At 39.6% G+C, this 12,077-nt stretch overlaps 1 protein-coding gene across 5 annotated transcripts in view; it reads left to right on the top strand.

The window, feature by feature from the left end:
• The window catches only part of ATRN (attractin), a 154,650-nt gene that overhangs the window by 116,666 nt on the left and 25,907 nt on the right, over positions 1-12,077 (top strand). For 3 of the 5 annotated variants that reach the window (XM_028118593.2, XM_028118597.2, XM_028118594.2), the window contains one exon: positions 6,840-6,901. In XM_028118593.2, the coding sequence (XP_027974394.2) occupies positions 6,840-6,901 (62 nt within the window). The other 2 variants (XM_028118595.2, XM_028118596.2) reach the window with 2 other exon arrangements.

The following is a 12,077-nucleotide window of genomic DNA, read 5'->3' as shown; positions in this document are numbered from 1 at the left end:
CCTGAAGCGAGATCTTCAGTGTCTGCAGAGCCTCTTCTCTGGGAGAGTTGAAGAGCAGAGGGGCCCTGGTCTTGACTGGCTCCCAGACTGGGCAGAGTTGAGTCCTGGTGAAGCTGTTGGCCTCAGGAGCCGTGGGAGCCCCCCACAAGGATTCTGCCAGGTACACACAGACCTTGGGTTTTCTCAGAGCCTGACAGGTGCTGCCACGAGCTGACCATCTCTACTTCTCAGGGGGGCCAGCTGTCCTTTCCCATCCTCTGCCTGTCTTGTGTGTTCATAACAGTGAAGATCGTTCTTGGTGGAGAAGCTAAATGCAAACTAGAGGTCCCTCTCTTTCTTTTCAAACCTTCTGTATTAAACAGTGGTCGTTCCGTATCAGTTCAGTATCATTTCTCCATTCGTTCACCTGTTTCCGAATACCTATTTTGTGGATTACACAAATGTTAGAAATGTTAGAAATACAGATGTTAGAAAAAGAATTTGTTCTGTGGTAGTTGAATATAAGAAATGTATCACTTTTTTTGTTTGTTGTTTTAGAGCACCCTTCCTACCATAGTTGATAAGAAATTCATTCCCAGAGAGCCCCATCCCCTTCTCTCAGGAAGTATAGAAAACTCAGGGCTTACCCGAGCCCAGAGATCTAGGGAGGGCCTCTGATTTTCATTCACCAGTCAGTGCTGCTCCAGGTACCCTGACTTGCAGCCATCAGGTTTGTTTGAAGACAGCTGTCCTCATTCCCATGCGTGACAAGCTTGGCCATTTGGGCACAGAATAATCAATGAGGCCGGAGAGCCTCCCCAGGCCTACCATGCAGTCCTCCCATATTCCCTGGCACTTTCAAAACTCTAGAACATCTTCTCCATTCCCTCCATTTTCTGGTCTCAAGGTTTGGGCCATGCCTCTCTGTTTTTTTCAAAGCACTACCGTCTCTTCCTCTACCCTCATCCTTCCCAGTATACCATCCCCGTGACACCCCTGCCCCTGGGGAAGATCCAGGTTAATTTCTTTCGGAGCCAAACCTTCCAAGTAAAAATGACAACTTTTTTTCAGTGCAGTGCCTGAAACACTAAAGGAATTGTTCTGGGGAAGGAGCAGGGTAGATTTTGTCCTTAATTCCTTGTTTCACAGTTTCCTAAAGTACAGTCTTTGGACACTGGCATCAGAATCACCTGGGGAGTTTAAAGCTTCAGGAGTAGGAATAGAACCCAGGATTTGCACTTTGTTGCAAGCTCTCTAGAGTTTGAGAACCATGGCCTAGTTCTTGGAATAAGATGGTGTTATTTGCTCTCTGGAGGTAGGTGTATCTGCCTCTGTGGGGGGTAGGGAATTGCCTTTCCATTCTTTTTCCTACAACAATTAGAAAGTCAGAAATTGATACCTTTGTAGACAGAAGAGTACAGAAATCTTTTTTTTTCTAGGACGTCGCTGCATAGACAGCCACAGAATAAAGTGGAATATGACTGTCCCATGCCGTGAGAGGGAAGTGGGTCAGGCACTGAGAGTGTAGAGAAGAGAGAGCCAATTCCCAGCGACTGAATGAGGAAGGGAGTGTTTGGGCTGGGCAGTGAGGGGCAGGGGGGCCCACTGCAGATGGGTGGGCAGGGCGCTCTGGTGATGGAAGGACCAAGTGCAGTTAGAGCAACCTGAAAACACGTGTTTGGCTGAAGCACAGAATTAGTGCTTGGGAAATGCAGGTCCACCATATCCTACCCTAAGTCCTGGGGCTGGCTGGGCTTCTGAGTTTAGTTTGTCAGATGTATTTAGCACACCCAGAGGGTCTCTGGGCAAGCACACTTTCTTTCTTTCTTTCTTTCTTTTCTTTTCTTTTCTTCCTTCCTTCCTTCCTTTCTTTCTTTCTTTCTTTCTTCCTTTCTCTTTCTTTCTTTCTTTCTTTCTTTCTTTCTTTCTTTATGGCTCAAGATATGTTTAATGCAACAAAGATTTTAATAGAAGAAAACAAAGCCCAGAGTAAGTTAAATATTCAAAGTTAGATTGAGTTATTTGTGACATAGGTATGTCTTGATATAAAATTATATCTATGATTTTTTTCTGAATAAAAAATAGAAGATACAAATCTATACGATTACATTTTTGAAAAAATCTGAAAAGAATTTCAATGAAATATTAAAATATTAATAAGTATTTCTCAGAAGCTTCCTAAGGTTCATTTTATTTTCCTTCCTCTTTTTCATCCCTGCTTTTAGATTATTCTATAATGATATGTGCATTGTACTCTTTTGTAATAGAAGTATTATTGATTTTTTCATTTTTTAAAAGTAGTTTTTATTGGGCGCCTGGGTGGCTCAGTTGGTTAAGCGACTGCCTTCGGCTCAGGTCATGATCCTGGAGTCCCGGGATCGAGTCCCACATCGGGCTTCCTGCTCAGCAGGGAGTCTGCTTCTCCCTCTGACCCTCTTCCCTCTCGTGCTTTCTATCTCTCATTCTCTCTCTCTCTCAAATAAATAAAATCCTTAAAAAAATTTTAAAAAAAGTAGTTTTTATTTATTTATTTTTAAGTGAACTCTACACCCAATGTGGGGCTAAAATTCATGACCTCAGAGCCAAGAGTTCCATGCTCTTCCGGCTGCGCCAGCCAGGTGCCCTGCACCTTAAGTGGTTTTAGAATTGCTAACCCATAATCTTCTGAGGAACAAATTTACTAACTAAAATATGGGTGCATATTCATTTTTTATCTTCATTCTTACTATGTCATCGAAATCATGCTTTCCAAAGTTACTTAGACCAGGTTTTTTCTTCCCCACTCCTCTGGTGTGGCTGGCTTTGTTATTTATTACTAAAAGAGTTAAAGTCATTTCTTGTTATTTTTATACCATTTTGGACTCCCCCACATCCTCGTTGATTTGATTATTATTACTGTTATTTTTTGGTATGTGAAGTATTAGCATTGGGTTTTTTTCTCTTTTTTTGCCATTTTATTGATGTATAGTGAATATACAAACACTTCACATATTTTCTTTATTTTCAGTTAGCCAGCAGATAGTGCATCATTAGTTTTTAATGTAGTATAAAAATAAAAATAAAATATAATGGACCTGGTGGGCTTAATACTGTAAATGAGGCATGGATCATGGCCACTTTTGTTCTACAGAGTCTGTTTTTCAGTGCAGTGAAATTTTGCACATACTTTGTAGGAGTAAGTATAGGACACTGTAAAAAAAACAAAACAAAACGGGGAATAGTAAGTTAAATACAAGATCAACTGAATTCAACCCATATCTTTTTAAATTTAGCTTTTTTAAAATCGAAATTATTCAATGACATAAAGTCAAGTAGCCTGTCAAAGCCTTGCTAGAACAAAAGCAGTATATTGTGCCCCACCCTTTCCCTATTTCTGGGCAAACACACTTTAATCAAACTTATTACTGAAAGTAAGGCAGAAGCAGGTTATGTAAGGGGACATAAATTCTAGGTTTGCTGGAGTGTGGGGAGTGATACCTATTGTCTGTAATGACATTTTCTTCTTTGCAATAAGTATATCTTACTATAGGAAATCCCCATTATCTTCAGTGTCAGAAAAGCCAAAAACAATTCAATGTCTGTTTCAATGTTTATTTTATAATAAATCATGAAAGAAAGGGCTGATCAAAATATTGTCTTGAAAAATGAAATTCAGGGGCGCTTGGGTGGCCCAGTCGATTAAGCATCTGCCTTCGGCTCAGGTCATGATCCCAGGGTCCTGGGATCGAGCCCCACGTCGCTTCTCTTCTGTCTGCCGTTCTCCCTGCTTGTGCTTGCTCTCTCTCTCTGTGTCAAATAAATAAATAAAATCTTTTAAAAAAGCATTAAAAAAATGAAATTGAAAAGCATGAAAAATGTTTGTTTTAATTTTACAGTTAACAAAATTTAAGTTACGGTTCCACCCAGGAGCTGATTCTTAGAAGAAAGAAAACTCAATCTGGTCTTACTCAGTTTTGGGGGAAGCTGGAGAGAGGGTCCTTATTTTTCCAATTACACTATTCCTTTATTCAGCATGTGTTTAATAAATGCCTCTTCCATGCCAGTCACTGCTTTAGGCCCTGGAGACACAGTAGTCAGCAGCAAGGTTCCTGTCCTCACAGATCTTATTTTCTAATGAAAGAGAAAGATGATAAATAAATGGGCATAAAAGGGCTATGAAGAAAAATTGAGCAAGATAAGTAGAGGTGTGGCTTCAGTTGTGCAGATGGTGCTCAAAGCCTGGACAGCACGAATGGAGTCCTTCACTTCAGATTTGATCGCACAGCGTGGTTTGGTAGTCAAGGGCCTCATCAGCTTTTCCAGGGTCCTCCCTTAATCCTCTTTGGAGTATCTTGTTTATGATGAAGTTTAACCTTCATCCCTCTTCAGGTGATAATCCTGCCAGGTCTCCATTTGCCAGTGGTTTTGTGGGATCAGTTCTCCAACAGCACTTTCAGTAAAATCTCATCACTCGCAAGATTGCTTTTGCAGTTGTTTTGCATATGTGACGGGCTGAGTAAGGACAGCCCAATTCATGCTTGTTGTCCCAGCGTTCATTTTTAATAGCACACCCCTTTTCTCTTGGAAGTTCTGTTTGGGGGCGCCTGGGTGGCTCAGTCAGTTAAACGTCTGCCTTCGGCTCAGGTCATGATTGCAGGGTCCTGGGATCGAGTCCCACATCTCACATCAGGCTGCCTGCCGGGGGGCCAGGGGGCCAGGGGGAAGCCTGCTTCTCCCTCTCCCTCTGCCTGCCACTCCCCTTGCTTGTGCTCTCTCTCTCTCTCTCTGTCAAATGAATAAATAAAATATTTAAAAAAAAAGAAAAAAGTTCACAGTTTGGACAATAAGCTCATCAGCCTGTCAATCAAAGATTAATCAACTGACATGGTGGGTGAGGTGTTGAACAAGACTAGATGTTTCTAAGTGGTCAGTCTATTCATAAACATTTTTCTGTTAGGACTTTTGCTTCCCTACAAAACCTCGTAACCGTGGAGACTTGGATGAATAACATTGAACAAAAGAGATCCCCTTTTAGAGTAATGTGAGTCTTGGGTAGCAGCCACCCTGGCAGCCAGTTTCTATTGGTTCGTTGTGGTTTTGAATTAGACATGAACGTGGTGTGGCCCTGCGTCAGCAAGAAGTCAGGCTAATGGTTGTGATCCCAGCGCTGCGGGAGTGTAACATGGCACAGGGCACACAGACCCCTGGTAGTCCTCAGAGGGTACTATTAACATCCATACTTTCTGGCACCTGACAGTGAGTAAAAGCATCTCAGGATCTGTTTAAGTCTAAACACTGAGGACATACTAATGCTTTAAAAGATTAAAATCTACGAACAGAATTGGATGGACTAGAATCTGTTTCCTTCTCCTTCTTTATGTGTTGTAACCTGGAATCGTCATTCCTCAAGATCGAATAACCTTTAAATAATCGTCCTTCTCCAGTCTTATTAAAAAGCTTTACGCAAGGACGGTAGCCGTAGTATTCTCAAGGAGGCTTCTTATTTGTGACTAGTTACTATAAAAAATTAAGGAAAAGCAAAGAATGTGGGTTTCTCCCTACCCATGGCATAAAGTCTATGTATCTTTGTATTTCTGATTATAAATGGGCACTGGAGAGACACAAGAATGGCAAATTCTATGCCCCATAATGTCCTATGGCCTGAATAGGTAGTATTGGGACTTTATTTATGGAACATCAGAAAGAAAATAAGACCATCAAAAAAGGCAAACACTGGAAACGTCTTCTGCCTTTTTGAGTCTGGCCATAAAAAGAACACAGAGCATTGAATTGTCCCAGTGCTCGGGCCTGGGTCTAGCACTTCTCTTGCATTACCGTAGGATGGGAGCTGCTGCCTGACAAAGATAGGGAGTTCGGTGAGATTAGAAAAAGAAGTGGCTAATCATTTACTTCTCTGATTTTTGTCATACTTATTGTATGAAGCAATCATCAGCTTATTCAATAATTGTTTTACTTACGGTACCATTGTCTCCCCAAGGAGAGCTATGTTCCCTTTAAAAAAGCAGGGAATATGCCATAACATCTGGCTAATACTATGAGTATTATAGATAATAATAACAACACAGTTATCACACTTAATAATAAATCCTGCCATGCTCATTTTTTTCATGTTCTGATATCTCTGAAATCACGATGCATCTTACAATGATTTTTAATGTATTTTGTCATAGTATAATTGGCAGTGTTTTTTCTTGATAGTATACAAAATAATGCCTGTTTCAGTCAGTGGTGTCTTAGATGAACTACATAAGGGATTTTTTATATTCTTGGCATAAAAACTATTAACTGTATGATAAAATTATTTAGATTCCAACTGGTGTCATATTGACTCTCAGATGATACTCAATGTAGTATAATTTGAGATATGGTTTAAAAAAAAAAAAGATACTATCCTGAAGTGAGTATTCACTGAGCACGTAAGTATCAAAGGGATGAAGGGCACAGATGAGGCTCCCTGCCTCGAAGCAGATCCAGGAACTCCAACTTGAAGCAAACAGGGAGAGCATTTTGTCCAGAGGAAGGCCCAAGGAGGTAGCGAGTGAACTGGCTTGCCTGGCATTGGGGTTTTCACACTGGGAATCTGGGAAGTCTTCAAGGTCACACCAAAAGAACTTAGATCTGATGTCAAGAGCAGAGGGGTGGGTGCTCTAGGAGTTTGTGTTGAAGCCTCAGGATATCACTTTTGGGTTGGTGGTTAAGCCAGAAAAGAAACTAAAGGGATGAGCCACTTTCCCTCAAGAAAAACAATTTCATTAATCTCTCCTGGAACATTTCAGGTGTGTCTCTTGAACTGAGAAGGCCGAGTTTGCCGGTGCTCCTGTGTAGCCTCCCTCCTCACACTCCCTGTTTCTCCCTCACAGATCGCCTTCTCCCAGCACAGCAATTTTATGGACCTGGTACAGTTCTTCGTGACTTTCTTCAGGTAATTTCACTTCTACAAACCATACCTTCCCTTTTGATTCGGGTACTTAATCCCATTAATTATCAACTCATAGAAGATAATTGAGTAATCCTGTGTTGGCACAAGAGCTCAAACTAACTTTATAGACCTTTCTGAAAAGTTACACGTCAGTTGCAATAATGTAAATTCAGCCTAACCTGATAAATGAAAACATTTGCTTTGTACGTTCCAGCTTTTCATGTACTTTGTACTAAAATGTAGATAATTCGGCTCTTCATATGGGGAGAATTCGAGGTTGAAATAGTACTTAATAATGATTACTGATCTGTGCTACAGATATGCTTCCTCTTGTCCGGGATGATTCCGGTGATTATCCAGAGTTTTAAAGCTAAAAGTGACGTGGTAGGCTCTTGGGATTCTTTTCTTTTTATACCTTTTTTAAGTTTAATTTTATTTTTATGAAAATATTGTAGACACATAATTGAAAAAGACACATGCTCCAAGGCTCATAAGAGAAAGTAGCAGCATCCTGCCCCACACCTTCCCATCCTTCACTTCTCCTTTTTTTTTTTAAAGATTTTTAATTTATTTATTCATGAGAGACAGAGAGAGAGAGAGGCAGAGGGAGAAGCAGGCTCCCAAGGAGCAAGGAGCCTGATGCGGGACTCGATCCCAGGACTCTGGGATCATGACCTGAGCCGAAGGCAGACGCTCAACCATCTGAGCCACCCAGGCGCCCCCTTCACTTCTCCTGAGTTTAAATTGTTTTAGCTTTTTTTCACTTCTCTGTGCTTACACTATTTCTTGATTTTTCAGTTCAGTTTCTCTTTGGATGTCCCACTGTAGATGAGGATTTATTATTTCATGTAACCTCATCCATAGCTCCCCACACACCAGAGTACAGACAAAATCCCCTTCCTTCCCCCTCGTGTCATAGAGTTACATCACAGTGCTTGCCTAAATCAGTGCTCCCTGTTTATGTTGTTCTAACTGTAAAACCCCCATTCACAGCTGAGTTGAACTATGATTGTACTTCCCCATTTTTTGGATGGAGTAATTACTCCTTTCGTACCCTAATTCTGGTTTTCTAATTGTTTGGTTTTCTAAGAGGCTACCCGATTTTCCCTGTACTCTGACAGAACTGAAAAATCTGTCTGTGGTCAAATATAAGCAGGCACTCTCCTGGTTTGTTTCCCTTGGAGATGTCTGCATCTAGAACCCTTCAGCCTGCTGCTCCCAGGTGCACTAATTTTGAGGCCGGCTGCATGACTGTCATCTTGGGAATTTCTCTTGCCTTCCTCTTATATTGAAATATAAGATATTAAATATAAGATCTTGTGTCTTCATCTCCCTGTTTATTTCCTCTTTTTAAGTGGGCACATTCTCCAGGAGGTTTTTGAGAAAACAGGCAGGGGAGGTAACTTTTATGTAACCTTCTCTGTCTGAAAATGTTTTAATTTTTACCCTCCCATTTGATCAAAAGGTTGCATACAGAATTCTAGTTTGGAAATCATTTTCCATTAGAATTGAGAAGGCATTATGCTATTTCTTCTAGCTTCTAGTATTAATATTGAGAAGGCTGTTGCTGTTATAATTCCCATTCCGTGTATGAGATCTATTTCTCTCTTTAAAAAATTATATTAAAGTTTTCTATAAAATTACAGAAACACTTATAAAGTAAGTGTCTAGCTCGATGAGTTATCACAAATTGAACACGCACTTTAGAAGCTCCCATGTGTTTCATCAATCACAACCCTCTTCTTCCCCAAAGTAACTATTTACTTGACCTCTAAAACCATATATTGGATTAGCCCACTTAAAAAATTTACATACAATCACTGCAGAAATTTTTTTTTTAAGATTTTATTTATTTATTCATTTGACAGAGAGAGAGACACAGCAAGAGAGGGAACACAAGCAGGGGGAGTGGGAGAGGGAGAAGCATGCTTCTCGCAGAGCAAGGAGCCCGATGTGGGCCTCGATCTGGGATCATGACCTGAGCCGAAGGCAGACGCTTAACAACTGAGCCACCCAGGCGCCCCCACTGCAGAAATTTTAAAACAGTTTGAATGATCGAGAAAAATTAAAAACTTATGGGATACAATTGAAGTTGTACTTAGAGGGTGTGGCTTTAAATCTGTGGTTCTCAACTGTAGCTGCACAGTAGAATCACTTGGAAAGCTTTTGATGCCCATGCCACATCCCAGAAGAGTCACATCAGAATCTCTGGGGATGGGACTCAAGCATTTGAAAGCTCCCCAGGTGATTGTGACATGCAGCTAAGGTTGAGGATCACTGCTTTATACAAGCAAAATTGGAAAAGGAAAAAAAAAATAACACCTTTCTCAGTAAGTCAGAAAAAAGAACTATCAATTAAAGCTAAAGAAAGTAGAAGGAAGCAATATAAATAGAGTAAAATTAATCATATAGGGGAGGAAGTACAGTAGAGAGGATTAAAAGAACCACAAAGTTGGATCTTCCAAAAGAATAAGAATAAAATTGATAAACCCTGGCAAGATTGACCAAGGAAAAAAGAGAGAAGGTATAAATAATATCAGAAATGTAAAAGGAGGCATTACTCCGAATCCTGTAGACAATTTTTTCCTCCATAAGAATATTTTATGAGCAACTTTCTGCAAATAAATTTAAAAGTGGAACAGATGGAATGGACAATTAGAAAAACAAAGAATATATCCTGCTTACGGAAACTGATAAAGAATAGGAATGTGAATATTGAATAGCCCTGTATCTGTTTAAAAACAATACATAACTTAAAATTTTCCCACAAAGATAACTCTAGGCCCAGGCGGCTTCATTGGTAACTTATAACCTTTAAGAAAGATAATATCATTAGTAACCAAATCTTCTAGAGAACAAAAAACAAAGAAATACACCCAAGTTCATTTTATGAACTTAGCACAACCTGACAAGAATATTATGAGAATGGAATTTACAAGCCAGTCTCACTCATGAATGGAGAAGCAAAAATCCACCAGTAATGTAAAAAGGCAACTAGATCATGACCCAGTTGGGTTCATTCCAGGAATTGCAAAGTTGATTTATCATCAGAAAATCAATCTGTGTAATTAACATTAATTGCATAATAAGAGAATTATGTGATCATTTAATCAGTGAGGAAAAGCCTTTGATGAAATTTGATATCATTCATTAAAAAGCTCCTAGGAAACTCGGAATAGAAAGAAACTTCTTTAAATCTGATAAAGGACCAATATATAAAGCCAACAGCAAACCACATTCTTAATGGTAAAATGTTACAAACTTTCCCTTTGAGTTTGGGAACAAGACAAAGATTCTGTCAGGGGCACCTGGCTGGCTCCGTCAGTGGAGCGTGCGACTCTTGATCTCAAGGTGGTGAGTTGAAGCCCCACATGGGGCATGGAGCCTACTTAAAAAGAAAAAAAAAAAAAAGATTCTATCAGTCACTTCATTCAACATTGTGACAAAGGTTCTAGCCAATACAGTTAAGACAAGAAAAATAAAATACATAAGAATTGGAAAAGAAGAAAATCATCATACAATATGATTGTATTTCTAGGAATTCAAAAGAATCTGCAGGAAAAATATTAGAATTGACAGGTGAATTCAGCAAAGTTGCTAGACACAAGGGCAATATTAAAAACTTCTTTGTCGGGCGCCTGGGTGGCTCAGTCGGTTAAGCGACTGCCTTCGGCTCAGGTCATGATCCTGGAGTCCCAGGATCGAGTCCCGTATCGGGCTCCCTGCTCGGCAGGGAGTCTGCTTCTCCCTCTGACCCTACCCCCTCTCATGAGCTCTCTCTCTCATTCTTTCTCTCAAATAAATAAATAAAATCTTTAAAAAAAAAATTCTTTGTCATTCGGAGGCATATATCTTTTGCAGCTCTTACTGGTAAAGGCAGATAGTGGCATGAAAACCACATTAATTAATTGTATTTCCCATAGTGAGCCATTAGGTGCCCTCCCCTTTCAACCATGAAAGAAATCCCTTCCTGAGTGATGCCGGGGAGCAGATGGCCTCGTGTCAAGATTCAGCCTGATGGGCCCATTTCTGCCTGCTGTAAACTGTAGCCTTTAGTTTCTGGATGATGATGACATCTCCACCAAGAAGTAACTGTTGCATCCCTCCAGTCTTGAAGGGAGAGAAAATCTGATAAAAGCATTCAGTGTTTCTAGGGAAAAAAATCAATTGCATTTCTAGATTTCACTAACAAAAATGAAATTTACATGTTTGTGTTACTTCAGTAATAAGATTGTTCGAAATTACAGGATAACAAGATCAAGAAAGAATTACCAAGAAAAAATGGAGAGGGTGGGGAGATCGTCGGCTGGCCCTCACAGACAGTAAACACTTTGTCAAGCTACAGTGATCAGTGTGGCACTGGCACAAAATCAGATTAACCAGTGGAATATGTACATAACCAAGGAAACAGATAAAAGTTTAAAAGTCTCAGATTTGTTTGAAGTGATGAAATACTAAATAGAAATAAAAAGTAGACAGTTATAAACAAGAAGCTAAAAGATCAGTATAGACTTAATAGCCACTAGTCACATGTAGCTCGTGAGCACTTGAAATGTAGCTAGTATGACCAAGAAACTGAATTTTTCACTTTATCTAATTTAACTAATTTAAATATAATTTAAAACTAATTTAAATATAAATTTTAAAACTACTTGATTCAGTTACCAGAGAACTTGTGTGTTTAGAACAACCTGGATATGTGAATCTGCTTTTTCAAATGTGAACTTTATGAAATTTAAATACAGATCAAATAGTTTCTGATAAAAATTGTGTTCACATTGAGATGTATGTATAAAATATACACTGGATTTTGAAGACTTACTAGAATATTAGAACGTAAGATCGTTTTTATATGGGTCACATGTTCAAACAATTTGGCAATCTTGGGTTAAATAAAACTTATTAAATTTAATTTCACCTGTTTCTTTTTTTAATGTGGCTACTAGAACTTTTAAAATTACATATATGGCTCACATTAAATTTCTGTTGAACAACAATGCTTAGATAAAGTAAAGGGAAAATTTTGTACGGACAACATAAAAAGATATAAAATAATGCTAGGGGTGCCTGGGTGGCTCAGTCTTTGGGCGTCTGCCTTCGGCTCAGGTCATGATCCCAGGGTCCTGGGATTGAGCCCCACATCAGGCCCTCTGCTCAGTGGGAAGCCTGCTTCTCTCTC

This window comes from Eumetopias jubatus, unplaced genomic scaffold, assembly GCF_037043125.1.
Source record: "Eumetopias jubatus isolate StellerSeaLion01/CBP00866 unplaced genomic scaffold, mEumJub1_p1.0 scaffold_9, whole genome shotgun sequence".
Taxonomy (NCBI): domain Eukaryota; kingdom Metazoa; phylum Chordata; class Mammalia; order Carnivora; family Otariidae; genus Eumetopias; species Eumetopias jubatus.
The sequence above is the reverse complement of the archived record's forward strand: the minus strand, read 5'-3'. Positions and strand labels throughout refer to the sequence as shown.